At 40.6% G+C, this 27,808-nt stretch overlaps 2 protein-coding genes across 2 annotated transcripts in view; one reads left to right on the plus strand and one right to left on the minus strand.

Annotated features, from left to right (window-relative positions):
- FBXL13 (F-box and leucine rich repeat protein 13) overlaps positions 1–27,808 on the minus strand; it is a gene marked incomplete at both ends in the record, with an annotated part of 167,695 nt that overhangs the window by 74,522 nt on the left and 65,365 nt on the right. Inside the window, 2 exons of the mRNA XM_079785446.1 lie at positions 4,920–5,020; positions 9,963–10,015. Coding sequence (XP_079641572.1) covers positions 4,920–5,020; positions 9,963–10,015 — 154 coding nt within the window. The remainder of the gene's footprint in view (positions 1–4,919; positions 5,021–9,962; positions 10,016–27,808) is intronic.
- Positions 1–27,808, plus strand: part of LRRC17 (leucine rich repeat containing 17) — a 33,825-nt gene that overhangs the window by 1,631 nt on the left and 4,386 nt on the right. The window contains exons 2-3 of the mRNA XM_079785832.1: positions 12,263–13,170; positions 26,796–26,951. Coding sequence (XP_079641958.1) covers positions 12,399–13,170; positions 26,796–26,951 — 928 coding nt within the window. The 5' untranslated portion in view covers positions 12,263–12,398. The remainder of the gene's footprint in view (positions 1–12,262; positions 13,171–26,795; positions 26,952–27,808) is intronic.

A 27,808-nucleotide genomic window follows, 5' to 3' on the forward strand; every position in this document is an offset into this window, starting at 1 on the left:
TATTTTCCTCTCCCTGGAGTATACCCTTGTGATTCAACTGAGTGAAGTACAATTTTTCTGGGGCTGGGGGGATGGGCATCATTTCTAACAACCCTTCAGCTCTCCGATTCAGAGAAAGGAGTAGTGAGCAGACAGCAGGACACAATGGGAAATACACAAGGTTTTGGAATCTGACCAAATTGGATTCAAATCTCAGCTTTGACACTTATTGCAACTTCCCTAACCACTCAGATTGTTTCTGCATTTGTTAAGTGGAGATTATATTAACTTTTTTTTTTAACCCTAGCTGTGTGCCTCCAGCTTTCCTGAAGCTCAGTTTTCCCATCTTCAACATGGATGTAATCCTACCAGCTTTTCCTCTTAGAGGCGGGACAATTACATGAGGACATAAGTGTAATAGTATTATACTGAGGGTGATTTTTGATGATTATAAGCAGCAGGAAGCCTGGCCGGCCTGGCTCAGTGGTTGAGTGTGGAGCAATGAACCAGGAGGTCATGGTTCAATTCCTGGTCAGAGCATATGCCCGGTTGTGAGTTCAATCCCCAGTGTGGGCGTGTAGGAGGCAGCCAATCAATGATTTTCTCTCATCATTGATGTTTCTATCTCTCTCCCTCTCCCTTCCTCTCTGAAATCAATTCAAATATTTTAAATATATATAAACCAGCAGGGATATATGGTAGAGACTTTAAAATATATATATTGCTATTATTGCTACTACCTCAAATAATAGCACATTAATTGTTCTTGTGAGGCTTGTACTATCTTCTTCCATTTAATGGAATAGATACTCAGTTGACAAAAGTGATGCATAAAACTGATTCACATTGCATCTACAACCACATTTTGGTCATGGTGGTAATGCCATATTTAGTCATTTTCAACTCCAGTGAGATTGGCAATCTCTGATTTCGTTTTTATTCCTCTCATGTGCTGCCCACTCATTTACAGATTATTCTTCTCATCCCATTTTTCAGCTGTGTATATCAGTTAGTCTCTTTTTAAACTATAGTAGTAAAACTGTTTCTTACAAAATCATGAGTATTCAAATGTATTTAAATCTGGTCCAAGCCTATTGTTTAATTTCTTAAAGTCCATGTGATCAGTTATCAAATACCAAAAAAAAAAGGGAATTGAGCTAGGAGTTCTTAACTTTTTGTGTGTCAGATATACAGATCTATGGATCCCTCATCAGCATAATGTTACTGATGCATAAAATAAAATACTTAAGATTACAAAAGCAGCCAATCATATTGATAGTCATTATCAAAATATGTTTATATGATCTAAAAGAGGTCTACCATGATTTTGAAGTAGTGGCAAGTGCCAATGTTATTTTGAAATATTTGTAACAAGAATAAAAATAATAAAATATTTGTGGTGCATATGGTTGAAAGAGTCCCACATTTTACCTACATTTCCATTAGAGATTATTGAAAATAGAAGGTTTTTTTTCCCCACATCAAAATTCATGGAACTTCTGAATTCTATCCCTGGTCCCCATGGGGGATCCACTGGCAAAAGAGGTTTTCATTAGAGGAAATGACTCCCAGATTGGAAGTCGCTAGCTGGCTCTCGTCAACCTCATGGGGACCATTGGTTTGAAAGCAAAATACAGGAATCTTGAGTGGCCCTGTAGGCCTTTCTAGGGATTTATAGGGCCACAGATTTGAAACTGCTGAGGAAAAGTATCAGTTGACAATGAAATTGCATTTGGCAAATTTTATGCAATACTGCTACTTTTTATTTTGAATTTTGGCAAAGAAATGTGTCCCTTACATGAGGAAGATCTGGTTCATCATTTTCCCAACCCAGAAACAACTTTATTATTCTAATTATACTTGAGGCAGTGTTTGCAGTCAGTGTTTATATTTTCCTAATTATTTGATAATTACAAGTTTCCAATGTAAGAGGAGGTTTCTGTTTGTTATTTATTTTTCTACTGTTATGATAGTCTTTAGGAAACCACAATTCTTATAGAAACTACAGCAATAATTTTTTTCTCCATTCTTCTGGCTTTTTGACATCAAAGAATTGAGGCTTTCTGTGTTAGATCTCCAATACTTGAGGCAGTTACTACTGGAAAGAATATAAAATTACTATGTATTTTACCAAAAATTTCTCTAAAAAATCACCAAGACAAGGCCCAGTCTGTAAAATTCACGTGTGGATTCTTTTGAGTTGAGTGTGTGGGCTCTTTAGTTTCCCAGAGGCTATTTCGCATGATAGAATCCCTACAGAAAAGCCAAATGCAGTGATCTGACCTCCTGTTTACAGGCTAGGTCTTGAGGACGTCCAGTCCAGGCAACAGCTTCCTCTCTCTGCCCCATTCTGATGGGCACTGGTGAGACTATATAGCATGAGAATGTCTGCCAATAAGAAGTCTCCAAGCCAACCGAAGGATCAATTCATCTATATGAAAAATAATGAGATACCACACCACTGTCACATATAATGCTCCATAATACTTTAATGACCACTCTTTGCCTAGAATGCCTCACACATAGTATTCATCCATATATGATGAATACACGAATGAATGTTGCTATTAGAATTCAGGGGAAGGAGAAACCACGAAGACTTCTGGTGGATGGTGTGACTTGAGGTACAAAGGCTGTGGATTAGCATAGATAAGAAGAAAGGCATTCCAGCTGTAGAGAAAGAAAAGCATGTAGCAATCAGATGACCAGAGTTAAGCACTTGCCTTGGGAACCCTGGGCAGATAAGTTTGATCAGATAATGTTAAAGAAACAGGGAAGAGACAAGACTTCAAGCAGGTCAAAGACATGATCAGACTATTGTTCCAGGTGATGCTTCTTGCAGCATAAGGCAAAGCAGACTGAAGAAGGGAAAGGGACCAGAGCTGAACCCTCAGGATGCTGTGCCAGGTGAGGTGCTGAGAGTGCCACCTAGGTTGTGGCAATGGGAATAAAAGAAAAGGGTTTCGTTCAGGAAATATTTAGAAGCAAAAAATGTCCTGGAATGGGCATGAGCTGTGGCTAGCCCTCATTTTCAACTTGAGAAAACTGAACAAGTCCCCAACCAAGAGAGGAAAAATATTCAATTAAAAACCTGGCAAATCAATGTTACCAAGAAGGGCAAACAAATTACATCTTTCTTCTGGCAAAGGATTTCTTTGGGGAAAAAATGCTAAAGGCACTGAAGAGAGAATGACAGCAGCAACAAACAACATTTCTCTGGTTATTTATAGTTTAAAGAACACGTTTGCATACCCAAGCATGTTTGAAACAATGGAAAACAAAGCAAAAATAGAGAATCATTATGAAATATATTTTCATAATAGATAAGAAAGTCAGTGTACATTTTTTTCAGATGACAAAAAGCACACATCAGTATTGAGTAGCATTTATGCTAAATTTTCTCTAAATAGCAAAAACTGAAAGTTAAAATCACAACAAAATTCTCATTTGGGGGCCTATTTTTCTATCTGTTGCCACACACACATTCATACCTGCCCATATATGCATACAATATATATCTTAATATGGAATGTCTAAAGAAAAGTAGCGAGTGATGTTTTATAAGATTAGAGAAACTTATAGAACTCCAGCTCACAAGAGTCTATTGAGCATCGCTTCCCAACTCCACGTTCAGTGACTGGCCATGGTGGAAGTATTTGCACCACAGAAATCAATAACTTCCACAAATCAGAACATCCCCTTTCCCTATACCCTGGACAGTTATTAAACATTTACCAAAATACTGCTATCCTTGCAACACACTTTGAGAGACATGGAGAACGCAGTATGCTCTCTATGCTCTCTGTATAGGAAATATAGTCAGAGATAAAAATGGGAGAGAAGATGACAGTTTTGAAGGACAAGAATAAAAATTTGATCTAGCCCAGCCAGTGTTGCTCAATGGTTGAGCATTGACCTATGAACCAGGAGGTCATGGTTCGATTCTTGGTCAGGGCATATGCCCAGGTTGCGGGTTCGATCCCCAATGTGGGGCATACAGGAGGCAGCTGATCAATGATTCTCTCTCATCATTGAGGTTTCTATCTCTCTCTCCCTCTCCCTTCTTCTCTGAAATAAATAAAAATACATTTTAAAAAATTGATCTTAATATAAAAGGGGATTCTTAAGATAAAACCGGAATAAATCGAATAGAAGCATTAAAAAGAAAAATACCTTCCTTGGCTGAGACAAGAGCTAAGTTTTAATGTTCAGGTTTACTATGTTTCAGGAAAATTAATTGAAAGAACACAATTAAACTTGGAAAATACTTTGAATATCTCAGAGAAAAGGAATTTTTTGCATCTTAGCAGGAAAAAAAAAATAGGTTACCAACAAATGAACCAAAAAATCAAGCTGGCTTTGGACTTCTCTGTAACCAGAAATATCAAGATTACGGAACAACATTTTGCAGATATAAAGGATGTGTAGCACACAACTTACAAATAATAGTAAAATACACAATACTCCCTATTGTAAATTCCTCATAACTAATCAATTCTCACACAAGGCTTTCATTGACTTTTGCCAAACTCATTAATGTAAATAGTACTTCCTGGAGGTGGTAGATGTTCCAAGAGGTAACCAGAGCATGGCAACAGGGAGTCTGGGACGCAGAGCTGAAAGCATGAGGTATTCTATTGTAGAGCAGTCCCAGACCCTGGACTGGAATTTAGGGGCCCAGCTTCAATGCCCAGGAAGGGGGGCCAGAAAGAGACAGCAGGACCTAACTCAAACTAAGGCAGAGGACCTGGGCCCAGCAAGCAAGGAGAAGATAGGCACCAGCTCGGGGACTTGAAAGCAGCAGTCCTGCTATCAGAACAGGGGTGCCACAGTATTGGGGTGTTGGTAAAAGGAGCACTGCCTTTGGAGAATGCTAGAGCAAGCCCAAGCCTAGAGGAGCGTCCTTCTTTTCAGTGCAATACAAATAAAAGAAGCATTACCTGGGTAGGAGCCGCATCGTCCGGTTGGTGATATGTGTGTTAGACAGGTTGAGATACAGGATCCCAGGACAACACTCAGAGATGTGTTTCATTGTTTCGTCCTGCATGAACACGGAGAGAAGAACCTTATCAAAGCCTCACAGGCTTTGCTATTCTTTCTATCCTCTCTCTCGCTGCTCCAAAAAGTATATGCGTGTGGTCTCTTCATATTCTTTGATATTAGTAATAAATCAAATTAAATAGAAGTATTGATTTTCCTTGAAGCTCCACTACTCCCCCTTTTTCTGGAAATAAAGTTCCATTTCGTCACAATGACACTACATTAAAATGTGAATTCTCACAAGTTCAACTCTCTGACAAGTAATTTGACCTCAACTGTTCAAAGGTCAAACACTCCTGACTCTTCGAATGCATGAAAGTGATTAAAAAATGGATCAATTTTTAAACTTACTGAAATTATTATGCAGGAATAGTAAATGCTCTTAACTCGACTTCATTAAAAGTGAGTCCATGCTTACACATCTATATTTATTTATAGATGTATGTGTATGCGCGTGTGTGTGTAATTAAGTTTCTATGGTTCTGTTCCTGAATATATTAAAACAGCTAAACAGATTTTCACCAAATGTATGGCAAGTTTGAGGTGGCCTAAAGTAAAATATAGGCTACATGAAGTTCAGGGTTGGGAGTACTGTCAGAGAGGATCTCAAAGATTCAAGCAACTCTTCCCCAGAGAGCTAAGCCTGAAGTACAAGACAGTGGGGTGACTGTGACCTGAGAGAGACAGAAAACCAACAGTGATTTCGAGCATGAGCCCTAAATGGACATTTACAAGACCAGATGAACTGCAAGCTTGCTTGCAATGGAGCTGTTTCTTACAGGGTAACTACTTAGAAACACTCTAGAATGAGTAGCAGCAGGTTTTTATTTATTTAATGATGGTTGGTGAGTCTCCCCAGGAACACAGAAATGGTCAGCTAGTTTTAAATATTTATAGTACATTGGTTCTAGAAAGAATAGGCCATTGCAGGAAGAGGTAAATTGTCCCTTGGCTAGGGGATGTGGTTTGGGGAAGAGTTCTGCATGGCCCACACGGTCACCCCGAACATCACTAAGGGTTGCAAAAGTTTATTTTCAGTTGGATCATCAATGTTTAACATTCTATTATTCCTAGTTATTTCCTGGAGTCATGGATATTAAAGTAATAAAATCCTGCAGGTTGGGCTTCTATCACATGGGACAGGAACTGGTTGATTTACAGGGGCAGCAAACCACACTTTGAAGAGGACCCCGGTTGTAAAACTGTGGTTCTGCTATAGGAAAGGTTCTGTGTGCCAACGCCGCAGGCATGCAAGGGCAGGGCTTCCCATAAGCGTTAGACTCTTGCCGCTGCTTTCGAGCTGTCAGCAGTTTTCTGGACACCCCACCACCAAGATGTAGGATTTGGAGTTATGTGGAAATTACAGTATAGTTTTCCCAGAAGCAATGGAGAGAACAGCCATACTGTGTGGCATTGTTTGTAGTTTATACAAACAAAATCTATCTTCAAAAATATTCATGATGCCAATCAAATATCAAAGTGATTGTGGACCTTTTGGAAGACTCTGGCAACAATGCAACTGGGGCAAGAGGAGGTTAGAAAGCTGGTTTATGCACCGTTAGGGAGGCAGCCACAGAGATGATGAAAATTTGGGGACCAGGAAAAGGAAGATGGAGTATGCTGTATGTATCAGAGGACTCTGCTTTTCCCTGTGATATGAGGAGGCAAACCATCTCTGCATTTTTCTGTTTGGAAAAAAACGCAAATGAATCCTAGTCTCAATATTTAAAATAAGTTTAAGTTCAAACCCCAAATGTTAGAACACATAAATGTAAGAACTGTTTCAGTGTCTGCATTGCAGAATGGCTTATGAATTTGTCCACAATGCACTCAAACATTTCTGAAGGTAATATATTCTTAAGGCAAGCTCCTTAGAAATGAAAGCTTTTTGAATGAATGGTACTCAACTCCTTAAATGTAAACTTGTCTCCCATTCTGTCTCAAAGGGAAAAACAATAATGAAATGTAACTGGATAAAATGGTCCTCCCTGCATATTATTAGACTCCAAAATTGGAACATATTTTGATGTTCACAAATTCAATGCAGGTGGCATTGTTTTGACTTTCCTATTAGAAAGCCAAGTTTAAAGACTATGATCTGTTAAGTGCAGAACTGAATGTCCCTGAAGGCAAGAACTAAAACTTGATTCATTTTTAAATCCCTATAACACAAATGATAAATAACAAATTCCCTATATGTCTTTATATAGATAGAGATAAATACAGGGTGTCCCAGAAAAATGTATACAAACTTTAACAGCTGATAGCTCAATTTTTAAGATGAAATGTATTTTAATAAACTCTGCCTTTATAATTATTCAAAGTGTGTGTATCCATATTTTGGGACACCCTATATATTGCTAACATAGTGGATACTAAAAATATCCACAGAAAGCTCAGAGGGAAGGCAGGGGTGAGTGGTGGTGGGTGGGAGGTGATCAACCAAAGAACTTGTATGCATATATGCATAACCTATGGACACAGACAATAGTGTGGTGAAGGCCTGGGGCAGGGGGCAGTTACAGGCTAGAAGGGGTCAATGGGGGTGGGGGGACATCTGTAATACTTTCAACAATAAAAATAAGTAAAAATATACCAACAGAAAGAATGAAGTAGAATAGAAAGTTAACAGAAAGAGTGATGATGATGAGACTGGGGAGGCAGCAAGGAGGAGCCAATTCATGACGTCTCTTCCCCTCTGCCAAGGGGCGTGGATCCATCCTGGAGCTGGTGCTTAAGGAGGGCACCACACAATCAGGCCCCTCATTCTAGTTCCTCCTGTCGCCTCAGGAACTTGCTCCATTTGTTGCTTCAAGTGAGTGTCCTCCAGCTTCTATAAACCTAAAACAGGTTTCCCTGCCTCTCTGTTCTTCTGCCACTCCCTTAGTCACTTTTCTGGAACAACAGGTTTATACCTAATGCTCATTTTCTCACATCTTGTCCACTTTGCAATTCACTACAACTATATTTCTGCCCCACTATTCCATGGAAACTGTTCTAGCAAAAGCCACCAGTCACTCTCTGTTTTCAAATCTCGGAGGCCCTGCTCACTTGGTAACTTCCTTCTGAAACTTCACTCTCTTGCCTTTTGTGATACCTCTCTATTCTCAACCTACTTCTCTTCTATTCCGTCTTAAGAGCCTTCACTGTTTCTTCTCTGACTGCTCCTAAAAGTAAACATTCCCCATGGTTCAATTCTAAGTCCTTTTCTCGTCCATGTGCTCTCTCCCTCTCCCTCTCCCTCTCCCTCTCCCTCTCCCTCTCCCTCTCCCTCTCCCTCACCCTCTCCTTCTTCCTCCCTCTCCCTCTCTTTAGGTTGATCTTATTTATTTTTGAAATGTTAGTTATGACATATATCAATGTCAACCCAAGATGAAAGCTCAAGTTCTAGTCAATGTTGTCCATCACCTACTAGAATCTCCATATAGTTTCATTCATTAAACGTATTCAGGGTAGAGCAACAGTAGGTTTACAGTTGTTTGTGTGGAAAGTAATATAATAATCCTACATAATAAAATGGTAATATGTAAATTACCATCACTCCGCTACGCCCACGATTGGGCCAGCAGGAGGCGCAGGGGGCGGGACTCAGGGTGGCCGGGGTAGCTGATTGGGCCAGCAGGACGCTGAGCCATGGCTGCGCCGGAGGCTTTCGGAAGGCCTGGTGCACCAGCAGATAGACAGCCAGCTCCCCCACGATCAAAAGCCAAAGCGGGGGAGCTGGCTGTCTGTCTGCTCCGGCACAAGGCCTTTCGAAAGCCTCCGCCGCGCCAGAGGCTTTCGGAAGACCTGGTGCACCAGCGGACAGCCAGCCAGCTGGTGCACCAGGTGCATGATTAAATCATGCACTGGGCCTCTAGTTAATAAATAATAATACAAGAATAAACTCTGTGCTTCACTTACTCACAACTCTAAACTACTTCTGCCCCACTCTGTATTATGGAGTATTCCTATGCAAGGCCTGTGCTCTGTGCTATGACTACCCCAAAAAATGAGACACATCTCCTGCCCTTTGGGCCTGTTGGGCTAGTGGAGGAGGCAGAACCACTGTGATTAGGGTTGCATAGGACAGGAACCCAGAGGAGCAGCAGCAAACTCCTTCCTGGGAGTCAGTGGTGTCTTGGGAAAGGCAGTGGGGTCTAAAGTAAGCCTTTAAGCCTGCCAAGGAGGAAAGCAGCACCTGAGGACTGAGGGAAAGAGCATTCCAATCAAAGAGCACAGCCTGAGCAAAGGTAAAGCAGTGAGAAGCAGCCTGGCGAGCCAGCAAAGAAAGCAAAGCAGCTTGTGGTCGCTGGAACAATGTGTGTGCAGGGTTTGGAGCAAGGTGAGGCTGGAAAGGGAGGCAGAGGCAAGACCTCAGAGGGTCTCCAAGGTACAGTAATTTTAAAGAGCTTTGACTTGATCCAATAACGTAAATGGTGAATATGTGTATAAATGATGGAAACTGGAAATGAAGTAGTCAGATCTGCCTTTTTGAGAGAGGATCAGTGTGCTCACAGGGTCGGAGACAGACTGCAGGGAGAGGGAAGCCTGGAGACGGACCAGGAGAGAGGTGGCTAGGTTCACATGTTCACTCCCATCTTCTTTGGCACTGCCACCGTGGAGACCATGAAAATGAGCCTATTGTTTCTGCGGGGTCCCAATTTTTCTGTCTCATATACACATGGCCTTAAATACAAATATAGTTCATGTTTGTGTAGTTGTTGAATTGTTTCCACTTTCCAAAGACTCCAACGTTGGACATATATCTACAGGGTTAATAATAGCATTATATAAGTGGGATAACATTTCTTGCCAATGTTTAACATAGTTTGCTTTTTTCCATGTTTAATCCTAAATGAGCACACAGGCATATATTTTGGCAACGCCTCTGTGTATTAGCACTCCAACAGAGCAAGCCCAAAGCTATGCAAACAGCAGTAAAATAAGCTTCTTATACGCACCGTGAGTGTTGAGCAGTCAGAGACATTCAGCTCTTGCAAATTTTTACAGAGGCCTAAATTAAACAAGTGACATATCACTAAACAACATATTACAAATGTTTAAACTTAAAGTTTTTCCATCCTACATTCAATGCGATGTATTCATTAGAACACAAAAAACTTGGCAAGTCTTATTCTAAGTACTGGTTTCTTTTCCCAGAAAAATGGTATTTTTTTTGGCTTTAAAATTAAAATATATACACATGTTTATTATTGTTTGAGGATTACAGAAGGAAGCAGAAAAGAGAAAAATACTACTTTGTGGAAAACAGCGTATATTTAGAGCTTTTGGCTTCAAAGCACTGAAGAAAACCAACCTGCTTTTTTGTGGCATGACTTTTTGTTCATTTTTTGTTGTTGTTTTCTGTTTCCTTTTAACATTTTATTATGAAAATTTCAAGCATACAAAGAAGTTGAGAGAATTGAAGAATTATACAATAAGTATACCCACCACCTACATGCTACAATTTACATCTTATTGCATTTGCTTTACCACATATCCACTTGTATATCCATCTCTCTATCCCTCGATCCATCTTAGGTTTTATGCATTTTAATGTAAGTTGCAGACATCAGCATACTTTCCTCCCAATACTCCAGCATGCATATCATAAATAATTCAGCAAGTATAATAATTAACTAAAACATTTATGATTTTTTTTAGGTTAGATTGACACACAATTTACAATGAATTACAGTTAGAGAAGTGGAGGCTTAGAAAGGCCAAGTGCCTGATTAGCCCTGGGACCAGAGGCAACTGTGCAGCTTATGGTCTTGCAAGGAAGACAAGACATGCACACAGAGCTAGAGGGGAAAGTGACACCCAGCCCACACTCTGGGTTTAGACTGACAGGAAATAAAACTCCAAATCTGAGACAGAAGAGAAGCAGTGAGGAGCAGGAACACAAACAGTACCCAGGAGGCTAAGAAGGGGGAGGCATTCTAGGTGGAGGAGAACCGTCGAGGAGGAAAACTCTAGGCTAGGGAGTGATCCTGGCATTCACACGGCCAATGAATAGAAAACACATCTGCCATTCATAACCACATGGCCCCACGGTAATAACAACAGAAATGTTATTAATTATAAATCCATTTTGAGCATTTCTTCATCTGCCAAGAATGGACTATGTCCTAAGTAATAAATGCAAACCAAAACCACTTTCAGGATTTAAAAAAAAAATGGAAACAATTCCTTCATATAAAAATGGAAACAATTCTTTCATATGTGCAGATCTTGGAAGTCATCAATAATACTTGCTGGCTAAGGAAAAAAATAGATTGCCTCCCAAATATAATAACTAAGTTTATGAGATTAAGATTTTTATAGAATAGTTACTTGAGAGTAGTTCATGCATTCAACAAGTTTTTGCCAAGAATCTGCTTCATGCTAGAAACTCTACAGGTGCCAGAAATACAACAGTGAACAAAAGAGACAAAAATCTCTGCCCTGCTGAAGTTTACATCCTTGTTTGGGGGGGAGGGGGCCGGACGATGATAAACAAAAGAAATATCTGCTTTCACAGATGGTGATAAGTGCTCTGGAGGAAAATAAAACAAGGAAGAGGTGGAGAGCAGCCAGGAGTGGGAAGGGGTGTGACTTCCAATACAGCAGAGCCGCGATCGCTGAGAAAGGTGACCTTGAGCCAGGAGATGCTGAGGACAGTTCAGTTTACCCTGAGCATTTCCGGAGTCCACATGCAACATGACTGGCGATTGGGAGACAGTAAATGAAAGAAAAGAATGAGCTCAGGAAGACAGCCATTGAGTCCTCTTTTTTTTTTTTTTTTTTTTTTTTTTTTTTGCACATCTCTAGGCTGCAAGGGGGAAACCCTTTAATTCTTGAATCCAATGTGCTGATAAGCTACAGGTTTCGGTTTTCACAGTGCTAAGCCTAACACTGTGGAGTGCTTCCCCTGGGTCAGGCACTGTGAAGTGTGTCGCACACAGGAGCCCGGTTCATCCTCTCAACAATACTAGAGGTCTCTTCGGTCCCATTTTACAGAGGCAGAAGATGAGGTGAAGGAATTAGCCTCAGGTTGCACAGATTAGCAACTAGGAGAGCCTTGATTCACACTCAGGGCTCCAACATGTAGCCACTAAACAAGGCAATTGGAGGGTGCAGAGCCTTTATACACCACTGCTCTGCATATGCCTTGATTATCTGGAATGTCTTGCTTAAAAAAAAAAAAAAAAGCTGCAATTATCTGTCAATAACGGTGCTTACAATGTCCTTAACTAATTTTTTTTTCCCTGCAACCTAGGGACTCTACCATACCTCAGTTGGATCTCATTGTTCCTGATCTGCATTAGTTAAGATTACCCAAACTTGGATTTCAAAGGAATACTTGCATTGTTCCATCTGTCATACCAAGTAATTGGGGCCAGCTGGATGTCAGGATGCGCGTGGTTACCATCTTAATCCTGCTTTTCTTTTGTAAAGCCGCTGAGCTCCGCAAGGCAAACCCTGGGGGTGTGAGAAGCCGGGCGAATCCTGGCCGGTTGGGAGGGGGCCGGAGAGGCTCCAACCCGGTCAAACGCTACGCACCGGGCCTCCCCTGCGAAGTGTACACGTATCTTCATGAGAAATACTTAGATTGCCAAGAAAGAAAACTGGTCTATGTGCTGCCCGGCTGGCCTCACGATTTGCTGCACATGCTGTTAGCAAGAAACAAGATCCGCATATTAAAGAACAGCATGTTTTCCAAGTTCAAAAAGCTGAAAAGCTTGGATCTGCAACAGAACGAGATCTCCAAAATTGAGAGCGAGGCTTTCTTTGGTTTAAACAAACTCACCACTCTCTTACTGCAGCATAACCAGATCAAAGTCTTGACCGAAGAAGTGTTCATTTACACACCTCTCCTGAGCTACCTGCGCCTTTACGACAACCCCTGGCACTGTACCTGTGACATAGAGACGCTTATTTCAATGCTGCAGATCCCAAAGAACCGAAATTTGGGGAACTATGCCAAGTGCGAAAGCCCACAAGAACTAAAAAATAAAAAGCTGCGGCAGATAAAATCAGAAGAGTTGTGTAATGAAGAAGAAAAGGAACAACTGGACCCGAAACCCCAAGTGTCAGGGAGACCCCCAGTCATCAAGCCGGAGGTGGACTCTTCTCTTTGCCACATTTACGTGTTTCCCATACAAACACTGGACTGCAAAAGAAAAGGTTTGTAAGTTTCTTTTTCTTTACATTAATTTCAGAAAGAGGAGGGAGGGAGGGAGGGAGGGAGGGAGGGAGGGAGGGAGGGAGGGAGGGAGGGAGGGAGAGAAATACCGATGTGAGAGAGGAACATCAATTGGTTGCCTCCCACACCCCCCCCCCCCCCCGACACTGGGGGTTGAACCTGCAACCTGGGTATGTGTCCTGATGGGGAATCAGAACCTGCCACCTTTTTGGTTCGTGGGATGAAGCTCCAACCAATGGAGCCAACACCGGTCAGTGTGTCAAGCTTCTTGCTTTTTCTTTCTCATGGGCAATTTAAAATGTTCTTTGAATCTTACAACTCATTCCTGCACCAAGCCATGCCTTGGAATTTCTGGTGTAACTTCCCCCAGAAGTCTTTCTCCGATGACAGTGCTGGAGTCCAAACTCATGATGGTTGGTGACTTAGGGGACATTTCAGGAGGGTGGGAGGGACAGCAATTTGGGTCCTACTTTTGTTCGCTTGTTGCGAGCTGTGGCTGTAAGGAATTCTTTTCATCTGAAATCTAACGTGATTTAATTGATGTAAGAAAACCAGTGGGCATGAAAGCAAGTGCAGAATGCTGTTTACATAACCTGACTTACCCCAAGTGAAGCCAGAACGTGGTGTGCATGTGTGGGGAAATGGTGACCTCAGGGAGAACCATGTGCAGAGCAGGGCTGGTGAGAGCGCTGTCAGAGCGAGGCCAAGGGGGATGCGGCGATGGTGTCGCTCATAGTTGAGTCTTCAGGTTTTAATAAGCACTGGCTAACATCCTGTCTCTTAATTGTCCCAAGTTACCCAAAATAAAACACACAAAAATATGGCGGGGAAAACTAAGTTAAAACTATTTAATCAAAGAACTATGAGACTAAGGGAATCTTTCCAGAATATTACCTGCTTCCTGAAAATCATTACTGGTTTTTTTTATCCCACACAATCTTAGGCTAGTCCTGTGCAGGGTTTGCACATTAAGGATAGATTCATGAAATAAAACAGAAGGGAGGTTTTAGTAATGCTGCTGCCATGTTAGTGAAGACGTTCTCAAAGTGTGGTCTCAGAACCGCTAATCTACCCTGGGCTAACAAGCCATAGGACAGTGTCTGTCTGTTTCATTCATGCATATGGATTAATAACTTATTTGTAATATTCATTAAAGCCACATGTCATTGAATTAGGGTCTTGTGGGGCATGGTGTCATTCCACTTACTTGGGGGGAGGTTTTGTTTCTTTAAGAACTGAAAGGGAAGACGCAGAACAGAGACACTCTGGCTCCTCTCCAGGGAACCATAGGCAGGAATTTGTTGACATTGAAGAAACAGGCAACCTGAGCCAGCAGGAAGTTTGTTCATTTCTCAGCGAGGTCATGCTCAAGCCTTGCCCCGCTCTGTTGGACTCTGGAAGGTGGCACCTGGTTGGGTCACATCACAGCCATGTGGCTTGGAAAGGTTTGCTTACTTGTGATACCCTGTGAATTGTATACGATTTGATGCTATAGCAGAGCAATGACAGCATCGTCACCCGGGAGATGCCATTCTGGGGTCCCCTGAATTTAAGAGAGTGCTCATTAATTGAGAGCCTACTATGTTCCAGGTACTCCACACTCAGTCCTGTCCACCATTGACTACCCGTTTACAGTTGAGGAAATGAGCCTCAGGGAGGTCAAGTCACTTGGCTGAGCGAGGTCTCATAGGTAAATAGCAAAGCCAAAATTTGAACCTTGGTCTACTTGACCCTGCTGTCTTCTAACATTAATCTAACTATATTCAGGCAAGCAGCTGTCTTAACAACAGAAGCATTAGAGAATTCCAGAAAGTCAGTATATGTAGTGCCTCTGTGGTCAGATTGGGTGGAATTTCCCAAATATTGTTACGGTGAGTAGTGCTTCATTCTGAGGAATGTGTTTTACTAGGGTTTCCTTTGTAGTGCTTAAAAACTTGAACTATTTATTTAAAAACTAGCCAGGTGAGTGTGGCTTAGTCGTTGAGCATTGACACATGAACCAGGAGGTCACCAATTCCTGGTTAGGGCACATGCCAGGTTGCAGGCTTGATCCCCAGTGGGGGGCATGCAGGAGGCAGCCAATCAATGATTCTCTCTCATCATTGATGTTTCTATCTCTCTCTCCCTCTCCCTTCCTCTCTGAAATCAATAAAAATATTTTTAATAAAATAAAATAAAAACTAATTCAAAGCTACTAATCCTAGTCTTGGGTTAGAAAAATTTCTTGATATTGCTGAGGTTCTATCTTCAAGATAAAATTAATTTGCACTTGGTGCACCAGTGGTAAAGAGTAAGTAGGTACAATTAAGTTTATTAATTATCTGAGAAAAAAATGCCAACAACACAAAGTTAAAGACTTCTGTAGCTAGACTACACTGTCATTTAAGAAGAGATAACTTGTTAGGAAATTTGTTTTTTACTGCTTTTCTATTCTTGGGCCTTTCCCTCTCCCATGAGCCTATTTCTGTCTTGTCTTTTTTCCATGATATTTTTGTCTTTCTCTTGGCAAAAATAAACTTACAAAAATACAAATATATATTTATTGCTTTATTTCCTCCACTTATTGTCTAAATACAACCTTCCATATATGCTCATAAATTCATTCCCCCTGCTTTAAAAATACACATACTATTTTACTGGGAAGCAATATAAATAAAATTTAATAACATAAACAGCATATATAACATAGGGCATTGCACTAAAAGACAACTCAAGTTCCTCCACATGTTGAAGAATACATAAATCAGAGGCTATACTTTTTAGATTTAAAATGTAGAAAAAATTTAGATAAAATGAATAGTAGTCTTGTCTTTTAATATATAATCAATATAAATCTATTGATTATTTTTAATTTTTTGGTATATTGTTGATATCTGTAAGTCTATTAAATGCCCTTTGGTGCTGCCTGGCCCGGGGCATGTGCTTCAGATGGATGATAATAACTAAGCTGCTTTCTTTGTGCTTGTAAAGCAGTAATTTAAGTAACCTTTACAAATCAAAATACATAGGAGTTAAAAATCATGTCTAGACTTCAAGTATGACAATCTGAATATAATTCACTGTAATTTTCCATATCCCGTTCTATAAATAGGTAATAAATGTCAAATGCTAGGAATAATTGTCCTGCGATGTTCATCTTGAGCTCCCTGCCAGGATGTGGTAATAGTCTTGATTGCACCACATGTCGGACACTATGCAGGCTCTAAAGAAGCCCGAAACATGCCATCAAGAGTGAAGCTGGCATTAATAATGAATCAGAGCTGTCACCTCAATGCTTGGTGTGCCTAAGTCAGCGGCTTCATGCATTACTTCATGTACTGCTCACAACCTTAAAAGAAATACTATTATCCTCATTTTATAAATGCGGAAACTGAGGTGTGGAGAAGTTACGTTGTCTTCCTAAGGCCACACAGGCAGTCCCCAAGCAGTTCCCACGCCCTGGAGCACTACGCAATGTCGTCTCTCCCTTCAATATTCTGGGTACTTCTGTTAACCCAGGAACATTTATGAGAATTCAAACCCTCCTCCTTAGGCTCTATGCAGTGTACCATGCACGTGGTGCCACACAAGGACCCGAACACAGATCCCCTAGCTCAGGAGCTGTGCCTCTCCCCGCTGACAGCTGATGAGTCAGATGGTATGTGTAGGGTACCGTAATATGAGCCAGTTTGACCACAATATGACCACATAGACCTCAAAGATCACTATTTTTGCCTTAAACATCTGACAGTAAGAAAAATAAATAATAGCTTTATTCACTGGGAGACAGGCACTTTGCCAACAAAACTTAGTCTTTCAAAGAGAATAAATGTAAGATTAGTTGAAAGGCATGTTTATGCCATATTGAGGTAAATTGATTTGCCAAAAACACATGAAAGTAGCAGTTTTAAAACTGCCTTTTAGCTTCACATTTACCAGAATAATTTACCAGTTTTAAGGATTCATTTTACCTCTAAGATTAGGACTGGGGAGAATTATGCCCATCAATTGTTCCCAGTAGCCTCTGAAGTTAATTTCACCACTGGCTTGAACAATAATTAAGATTTTTTTATTTGCAATAAACAGGCCCATTTATGTCTCTTTACCCACTACTACTAAGCCTTCAGAGTAGTTCTGACATTGCTGGCAACCAAGATAGACTATTAAATGGGAAATTACATGGAGAAAACTTCCCAGTTTCCTCCTCAAAATCAGCAAGACTTGGTTGGGGAAGAGGCAAGGCTTGTCAGGGGTGATAATCAAGTAAATATGGTATTTGTTGAGGGTTTACGAAGGATTTCGGGTGGCAACAATTAACCATGTGGTGTCTGGTCTAGAAATGGAACGCTGGCCAAATTTGACCTCTGGCCTGGGGAAATTTGTATTTATGTCATCTTTATCAAAACAAACATGCTTTACACCAATATTTTCAATTCTCATTCAAGTTTAAAGTAAAAGAACTAAAGAACTGTTTATATTCATCAATATAATAAAATTTTTCTATGATTTTCCAAGCCATACTAGTAAAGGCTTTGGTTACAATTCCTGGTATTACTTATGGATCCTCTTTTTACTCAGGGCTGCTGCTAACAACGCCAAGGTTGTTTCTGCAATTCATGTTCCTTTTCCAGCATCCACAGGTCTGCCACATTGCTTAAGCTGGGGTTTCAGGGTGTTCTCATAAACATTTTTTTCTACCCATTTATTTGTGGTTAACCCTTGTCCTCCAGTGGTCTCAGATCCAGCCCAGCAGATGTGGGTTCAGTAAGCAAGTCTTGATACAAGTCCAGAACCTAGGATATGCTGACTCTGGTGTCAAGGAAGACCTACCGCCTTTAATGGCTTTATAGCGCCTTGGTGAGGACTTGGGCTTTTATTCATAGTGAGATGGAAAGCCACTGCAGGATTCTGCCACCTGGAGGGTGGGAAGTCATCTGGGAAGATGACAAAACTGACATGATCTGACTTACAGCATTTTAACAGGATCACATAGGTTTAGGATACTGTTGGGATAACCCAGATAAGAGGTGATGGTGCTATGGGCCAATGTGGTAGCAATGGAAGAAGTGAGAAGAGGTGGGATTCCAGATTTTAAACTAAAGCTCTATTCTGTTTTTAAAAACCTTCTAAGAAGCTGTGATAGCCATTCTCAATAGCTACTCCAAATGCTAAATGCCAAGAATTTTTTTTTCATTCTTTGGGGTGACATTGGTCAACGTGAACATATATGTTTCAGATGTGGATTTCTATGTTACAAGATCTGTATATTACACCGTGATAGGCACACAGCGCAAGAAATCATTTCTAATGTCTGTTCTCAATTGTCTCTGTGGTTTCCAATTATCACCAGGATCTCCATCTCCTTGTTACATGTAGTGCCCAAGAGAGACCATAGCTCTCCAGTTAGGGTCTTGCTGATCCTAAAGGGTCAGGATTACCCCACTGTTGCACCATTATAATAAGTTTAACTCTTAAAATCTTTCACCTTTTAGTATGTTGACAGATACAGCTCTAGGTCAAATGGAACCATGTCTTATTGGAGGACAGAAATAAGATCACTCCAAATTTTCAAAGTACTTTTATTACAAGAGGCCTCAATATATAACCTGAATCATTAAACATAACAAGCATTAATGAGCTCCTATTATTTACCAAGGGCTAGTTATCTATTGCTGCCTAATTAACCCAAAACTTCCAGGCTTAAAACAACACACTTGATTATCTCACAGTTTGTGTGAGCCAGGAAACCAGACATGGTTCAGCTACATCCTCTAGTTCGTAATCTCTCACAGGGTTGCAATCAAGGTGTTGACCAGGGCTCAGGGCTATGATCTCATCTGAAGGCTGAACTGGGAAAGGATTCCCTTCCAAGCTCATATGGCTGCTAGCAGAATTTGATTCCTTAAGAGCTGTTGGACTGAGGACCTGAATTCCTTGCCAGCTACTGGCCAGAGGCCACCTTGAATTCCTTGCCATGTGAGCCTCTCCAACATAACAACTTGCATCATCAAAGCCAGCAACAGAGAGTCTGCTAGCAGAACAAAAGTCACAATTTCTTATAACCTAATTATGGAAGGGACATCCCATCACATTTGCTGCATTGTTAGAAGCAAATCACTAGGTTCAACCCATACTCAAGGGGAAGGTTTTACACAAGGGTATATAAATAGCAGTAAAGGGGATCATTAGGTGCCATTTTAAAAGGTGTCTGCCACATATCACTTATTTATTTATGATATACTAGACATCTTGTGCATGAAATTCGTGCACTGGGGGGAGTTCCTCAGCCCAGTCTACGCCCTCTCGCAGTCTGGGACCCCTTGGGGGGTGTCTGCTTGCCAGCTTAGGCACAATCCTCCCGGGGATAGAGCCTAAGATGGCAGTCAGACATCCCTCTCACAGTCCAGGGCTCTCGCAGTCCAGGACCCCTCGCTCCCTTATCACCCGCCTGCAGTTGAGGTGGGAGAGGCTCCTGCCACCACTGCTGTGCTCACCAGCCGTGAGCCCAGCTTCCAGAAGCCAGGTTTGCTGCTCCTTAGTGAGCCCGGCTTCTGGCTGAGTGGCGCTCCCCCTGTGGGAGTGCACTGACCACCAGGGGGCAGCTCCTGCAGCTCCTGCGTCTGACCCCTGATGGTCAATGCACAGCATAGCGACCGGTCATTCCTCCGGTCATTCTGCTGTTCAGTTGATTTGCATATTAAGGGTTTATTATATAGGATTAGGCATTGTTCTAAGCCTTCCTCATGAAGCTTCCATGGTGAGGAGGGGGTGAGAAATTTAAAAAAAAATCACTGAAATGTATACTATGGTAGTTGATAACTACTGTTGAGAAAAAGCGAGGAGTGGTGGTATTATTATTATTATTATTACCCACTTGAAAGCAGGGAGATGTTATTTTAAATATGTACAGAGCCAGAAAGGTCTCATGGCCATCCCAATATATTGACTGACCCCAGTTGCTCCCCTACCCCTATTTCACCCTACATGCCAACCTTGAGGATTCTAAGCAGGTGGAACAACATCAATGAAACAGAAAGGTGCCATGCATAGGCAGCAGAGCATAGTGGTTAGAAGCATAGATTCTGGGTGAATATGTTTATGTTTAATTCCTAGGAATGTGACTGTGGGCAAGTTGTGTGAGTTTCTTCATCTATAAAAGGATAATATGCCCTGGCTGATGTGGCTCAGTTGGCTGAGTGTCGTCCCATGCACCGAAAGTTCACCAGTTCAATTCCCAGTCAGGGCATATGCCCAGGTTGCAGGTTTGATCACTGGTCGAGTGCATACAGGAGGCAGCCGATAGATGTTTCTCTCTCATTGATGTTTCTCTCTCTCTCTCCCTTCTCTCTCTCTCCCTTTTCCTCTCTCTCTCTCTCTCTCTCTCTCTCTCTCTCTCTCTCTTTCTCTCTCTCTCCCTCTAAAAAAAAAATCAATAAAAAATATTTAAAGACAATAAAAAATAAAATTATAATAATGCTGCTTAGCTCGTAGGGTTCTTGTCATTTAATACTTGCTAGAGAACTTAGAACAGTTCCTGCACATTGATACTAAGATCCCATCAAGAAGAGAAAGCAAATTTAACAGAAAAAAAAAAGGATACTAGAGAAAGAACTACCAATATCATCCCATTAAAGACCATGGATTCTGAGCTGTTAAAGGTGGAGAAAGCTCTGGCCGGTGTGCTCAGTTGTTTGAGCTTGGACCCTGTGCATTGAAGGGTCATGGGTTTGATTCCCAGTCAAGGACAGGTACCTGGGCTGGGGTTCAGTTTCTGCCCCCCAGGTGGGGTGGGGGTGGAAGGCAACCAGTGCATCTGTGTCCTCACATGGATGTTTCTCTTTCTCTCTCTCTCTCTTCCTTCCCCTCCCTCCCTCTTCCACTCTCTCTGAAAAGCAATAGAAAAAAATATCCTCAGGTGAAGATTAACAACAACAACAACAACAAAGTGGGAGGTGGGGAGGAAGGGATAAGCCTGAGTCTTTTTTTTTTTTTCACTTAAATGAAAATTTATTACAAAATAAAATTAAATACCATTAATAAAATAGTAACTTGGTGGAAGTTCAATGACAACAATTAATATTTTTGTATGTTTACTTGTTATAGCATAAAAGCATTGTTTATATATTTTTTAATTTAATAAATCTTTATTGTTCAGATTATTACAATTGTTCCTCTTTTTCCCCCCATAGCTCCCCTCCACCCAGTTCACACCCCACCTTCTGCCCTTACCCCCCCCAACTGTCCTCGTCCATAGGTGTACGATTTTTGTCCAGTCTATTCCCGCACCCCCCACACCCCTTTCCCCCCAAGAATTGTCAGTCCACTCCCTTTCTATGCCCCTGATTCTACTATATTCACCAGTTTATTCTGTTCATCAGATTTTTAATTCACTTGATTTTTAGATTCACTTGTTGATAGATATGTATTTGTTGTTCATAATTTTTATCTTTACCTTTTTCATCTTCTTCCTCTTCTTAAAGAATACCTTTCAGCATTTCATATAATACTGGTTTGGTGTTGGTGAACTCCTTTAGCTTTTTCTTCTTCTTCCTCTTCTTAAAGAATACCCTTCAGCATTTCATATTATACTGGTTTGGTGCTGATGAACTCCTTTAGCTTTTTCTTGTCTGTGAAGCTCTTTATCTGACCTTCAATTCTGAATGATAGCTTTGCTGGGTAGAGTAATCTTGGTTGTAGGTTCTTGCTATTCATCACTTTGAATATTTCTTGCCACTCCCATCTGGCCTGCATAGTTTCTGTTGAGAAATCCACTGATAGTCATATGGGTGCTCCCTTGTAGGTAACTGTTTTTCTCTTGCTGCTTTTAATATTCTCTCTTTGTCTTTTGCTCTTGGCATTTTAATTATGATGTGTCTTGGTGTAGTCCTCTTTGGATTCCTTTTGTTTGGGGTTCTGTGCACTTCCTGGACTTGTAAGTCTATTTCTTTCACCAGGTGGGGGAAGTTTTCTGTCATTATTTCTTCTAATAGGTTTTATTTTTTTTATTTTTTATTTTTTCAATTTTTTTATTAAGGTATTATATGTGTACATATCTTACCATTGCCCTCCCCACACCCCACTCCCATATATGCCCCCACCCCCCAGAGTTTTGCATCCATTGGTTATGCTTATATGCATGCATACAAGTCCTTTCATTGATCTCTTATCTCCCCCACCTCTCCCTAACCTTCCCCTTGTAATTTGACAGTCTGTTTGATGCTTTACTGTCTCTGTATCTATCTTTTTGTTCAAGTTTATAATGTTCTTTATTATCCATAAATGAGTGAGATCATGTGGTATTTTTCTTTCATTGACTGACTTATTTCACTTAACATAATGTTCTCCAATTCCTCCCAGGTTGCTGCAAATGATGAGAATTCCTTCTTTTTTATGGCAGCATAGTATTCCATTGTGTAGATGTACCACAGTTTTCTGATCCAGTCATCTGCTGACGGGCACCTAGGCTGTTTCCAAATCTTAGCTATGGTGAATTGTGCTGCTATGAACATAGGGGTGCATATATCCTTTCTAATTGGTGTTTCTAGTTTCTTCGGATATATTCCCAGGAGTGGGATTACTGGGTCAAATGGGAGTTCCATTTTCAGTTTTTTGAGGAAACTCCATACTGTTCTCCACAGTGGCTGCACCAGTCTGCAATCCCACCAGCAGTGCACGAGGGTTCCTTTTTCTCCGCATCCTCGCCAACACTTGTCGTTTGTTGATTTGTTGATGATAGCCATTCTGACAGGTGTGAGATGGTACCACATTGTTGTTTTGATTTGCATCTCTCGGATAATTAGTGACGTTGAGCATGTTTTCATGTGTCTCTTGGCCTTCCTTCTGTCTTCTTTTGAAAAGATTCTATTTAGGTCTGTTGCCCATTTTTTTATTGGATCATTTATCTTCCTTTTATTAAGTTGTATAAGCTGCCTGTAGATGTTGGAGATTAAACCTTTATCAGTGATGCCATTTGCAAATATGTTCTCCCATGCAGTGGGCCTTCTTGTTGTTTTGTTGATGGTTTCTTTTGCTGTGAAAAAGCTTTTTATTTTGATGTAGTCCCATTTGTTAATTTTCTCTTTAGCTTCCATTGCCCTAGGGGCAGTGTCAGTGAAGAATTTCTTTTGGCATATGTCTGACATTTTGCTGCCTGTGGATTGCTCTAGTATTTTTATGGTTTCCCGTCTTATGTTTAAGTCCTGTATCCATTTTGAGTTTATTTTTGTGTATGGCGTAAGTTGGTGATCAAGCTTCATTTTTTTGCATGTATCTGTCCAATTTTCCCAACACCATTTATTGAAGAGACTGTCTTTATTCCATTGTATGTTCATGCCTCCTTTGTCAAATATTAATTGAGCATAGTGGTTTGGGTCAATATCTGGATTCTCTATTCTGTTCCATTGATCTATATGTCTGTTCTTGTGCCAGTACCAGGCTGTTTTGAGAACAGTGGCTTTGTAATACAGCTTGAAATCTGGTATTGAGATCCCTCCTACTTTATTCTTCTTTCTCAGGATTGCTGTGGCTATTCGGGGTCTTTTTTTATTCCAGATGAATTTTTGGAGAGTTCTTTCAAGGTCTGTGAAATATGCCGTTGGTATTTTAATGGGGAGTGCATTGAATCTATAGATTGCTTTGGGTAGTATGGACATTTTAATGATGTTGATTCTACCAATCCATGAACATGGTATGTTTTTCCATCTGTTTACGTCTTCCTCTATCTCTTTTTTCAGTGTCCTGTAGTTTTCCGTGTATAGGTCTTTTACCTCCTTAGTTAAGTTTATTCCTAGGTATCTAACCCACAGCAAACATCATACTCAATGGACAAAAACTAAAAACATTTCCCCTAAGAACAGGAACAAGACAGGGATGCCCACTCTCACCACTCCTGTTTGATATAGTACTGGAAGTATTAGCCATTGCAATTAGACAAGAAGAAGAAATAAAAGGCATCCAAATTGGAAAAGAACAAGTAAAGCTGTCTTTATTTGCAGACGACATGATATTGTACATAAAAAATCCAAAAGACTCCGTCAAAAAACTAATAGACTTAATAAATGAATTCGGCAATGTAGCAGGATACAAAATTAACACCAAGAAATCTATGGCCTTTCTATACACCAATAGTGAACTTACAGACAGAGAGACTAAAAAGGCAATCCCATTTACCATCGCACTAATAGGTTTTAAATATCTTGCTCTCTCTCTTCTTCTGGCACCCCCATAGTTCAGATGTTGGTATGCTGGAAGTTGTCCCAGAGGCTCCTTATGCTATCTTCATATTTTTGGATTCTTTTTTCTTTTTGCTTTTCAGGTTGAGTGTTTTTTGCTTCTTTGTATTTCAAATCTTTGACTTGATTCTTGCGATCCTCTAGTCTGCTGTTAGATCTCTGTATAATATTTTTTATTTCAGTCAGTGTATGCTTAATTTCTAGTTGGTCCTTTTTCATATCCTCAAGGGTCTCGCTAAATTTATTGGCATTTTCTAGAAAATTCTTGAAAAACGTTATAACTGTGGTTTTCAACTCTATATCCAATCGTTTGCTTTCCTCCATTTCTTTCATTTGTGACCTGTTTCTTTGTCTCCACATTTTGGCTGCTTCCCTGAGTTGATAGAGTGGCTTTGTGTGCTAGGTGTCCTATAGGGCCCAGTGGCTCAGCCTCCCCAGTTACCTGAGGTGGACACTCTTGGTGCACCCCTTTGTGGGCTGTGTGCACAGTCTTGTTGTAGTTAAACTTTGCTTGTTGTTGGTATCACTGGGAGGAATTGACCTCCAGGCCAATTGGCTGTGAGGATCAGCTGTGTCTACGATGGGAGAACTTCTGTGCTGGAGACACCCTTGTGAGACAAGACTTGCAAAAGCCTCTGTGCTCAGCTTGGATGGGGCGGAGTCTCAGGGCAGAGCAGATAGCATTGGTTTCCTGTCAGCCCTGCCCTAATAGGCCCCTGTATCTCAGTGTCTCATGGTAATCGCTGCAAGCATCTCTGAGAGAAAGCCACCCTCAAGTTCCACTCGCTGCCAGACAGTCCAGTTTCTCCCTGAATGAGTCTGGGTCCCCAGAGTCTTGCCCAGACCTGGAGTTCAGTGCAGTCGGGAGCTTTTGTCTCCCTCCTGCTTGAGAAAGCCAGCCGCGTACTCTGTTGCCCACCCTCTCCGCAAGTGCACCTCGGTACCTCTGCCTTCCGCAGTTCCTCTGAGTCTCAGTGTGCTTTTCTCTTTCCTTCTAGTTGTAGAATTTCCACTCAGCCAGCCTTCCTATGGTTCTGGATATGTCTGTTTTCTCTTTTAGTTGTAGTTTTGAAATTGTTGTGCGAGGCAGCAGTTTAGGTGTTTACCTATGCCGCCATCTTGGTTTCTCCCAGCCTGAGTCTTTTTTAAAGTAACTATACTATGGGTTAAGAAATCATAAATAACAGATGGTTTTTTACATATATTTGGGAGAATTTGTCAACAATTAAATTATTCTGTACCAAAAGGGGCATTATGGATAAATGGCTACCACTTTTCATAAATTTATTTTACTCTACGCAGTTCAAAGCATCTCTACTTATTCAGGAAGTTTTGAGGCCATGCTATTTCTCAAGTATCAATGAATCTGGACGTTTTACTTGTTTCTTCTAGTTTCCTTTTGTGGGAACAGAAACTAACCTGGCTTTACTTGCCCTACTTAATTCACCTCTTTTGTTTCTGATTTTATTTATTTGGGATAAGATCTCTTCAGAATATTTTCCTAAGGGATAAGAGAAAGGGCAAGCATTATGCTAAAATATAAAATAAACACACTGCATATATTTTTTAAAAGCGTGGTTTACAGACAGAGTAGGAGATACACTAGGTGAGCCTTGGTTTCCTATCCACCTCTCACCTGGCCTCCTCTTCCAGAGGCGGTGCCTGCGGTAGCAGCAGCAGTGGTGCTGTTGTACCTACTGTACTATGGCCCGGGCACTGCTGTCCCCAGGGAAGAGTCCCGGAGTGACGGAGCATAAACTAAATCAAAGAATTCGGAGAATAAGGAGGCGCACAGGCAACGTAGTCAGGACGACTCTCTTGGAACGTTAGCATCCAAGGAAAGGAGAAATAAGATAACAGCTTGAGGGTCGCCAAGGTCAAGAGCTTTTTGTTTGATTTTTTTAGTGTGGAGAGACCTGAGCTTATTTGTGGGGCTGAGGAGAAGGATAAAATAAAGATGCATCAAAGAAGCAATAATTACTAGTGAAAACACAAATAGAAGGTTTGAAATGCTTCATTTCATGTTAGCTTCCTTTTTTTTAAAGCTTCCTAGCTGATTCTAAGGGCAGGAGGCGTGAACCCACCGCCTCCCTGATGACTGAGCCAACTGAGCTGTGTTGCCTCTTGTTCCCTTGATTTCTCGCCTTGATTTCTCGCCGCTGCCTTGAGGAAGTTTCTCTGAACAGCTCGGCAATGAGTGGCTCCTTAAGTGACATGCACTTGGCTCACTCGGTAGAATTTGGCACACGCTAAGGCTTGTTCTTACAGGCGTTCTTTGCCTTTAGCTATCCTTTTCCCCATAAGAGCTGATGCTTCGATCACACAGGTGTAAGAATGGTAAGAGCAAAAGGGAGCAAGAGGAGGTTTGATAACCTGAATATTATTAATGTTTCCAGAGTTGAAGAAAGTTCCAAACAACATCCCTCCAGATATTGTTAAACTTGACTTGTCATACAATAAAATCAACCTACTTCGGCCCAAGCAGTTTGAAGATGTTCATGAGCTAAAGAAATTAAACCTTAGCAGCAATGGCATCGAATTCATCGATCCTGGTAAGTTCCACAGACGAGCCCTTTTAACCGGTGACAGATGTTCTCTATTTTTTCTCCCTATGGCAACATTTATAGCAAATACAATTTAGTTTTTAAAAAACTAAATAATAAAATGTTTGACTTTAAATTAAATGTGATTAGTTTAGAATTTGTTTAATTAGAACTTGTTTAGTTAGATTAGATTAAAATTTGCTTAGCACTCAGAAACATTTGCCAAAATGTTGTTTTATGAAGTATGTAATACTATATATTACTAAGCAACAGTTATTTAATTAGTTCAAATAAAAGTGTTTTATAGAATACAAAAAAAAAAGAATATATGGCTAGTAAAATTCTAAATGTGATTTTTAAAGGGAAATTCCGATTTGGCATTTTCTTTGCTATTCATTAAGTTCCAACTTGTTTAAAGTAGGACTTAAAAAAAAAAACACAAAAAAACTTGTTTAAAGTAAATTTGAAACAATCTGCTAAGCACCAAGTTCATAAATTAAGATAAAATGTCCTCAAACCAGAGCCAGTCATATTTTATCTAATCCTAGATCAAGATCAGTTCTTCCCATCTTTCAAATCTCTTCATTTTCTAAGCAAGCCTCTGGCAAAAACAAGAGTGGTAAATTACACAATGGATTTAGAAAGAACTGAGAATTGCTGCAATATTAGATTTGTAACATAAATATTCCACGTGCCCTCACAGTGCTATTTCAATTTGAAAAGTCTTATCTATCAAAAATGGTTATTAATACTATTAAAAGTGCAATGTTAATGTCATAAACATTGTGAGCACAATTTTTTGCTTTCTTAATGGCAACTTAATGCCATTAATAGAACATTAAGATTTTAACAATATAGAAGCGAAA

Source organism: Cnephaeus nilssonii (genome assembly GCF_951640355.1).
Source record: "Cnephaeus nilssonii genome assembly, chromosome: 12".
Classification (NCBI taxonomy): Eukaryota; Metazoa; Chordata; class Mammalia; order Chiroptera; family Vespertilionidae; genus Cnephaeus; species Cnephaeus nilssonii.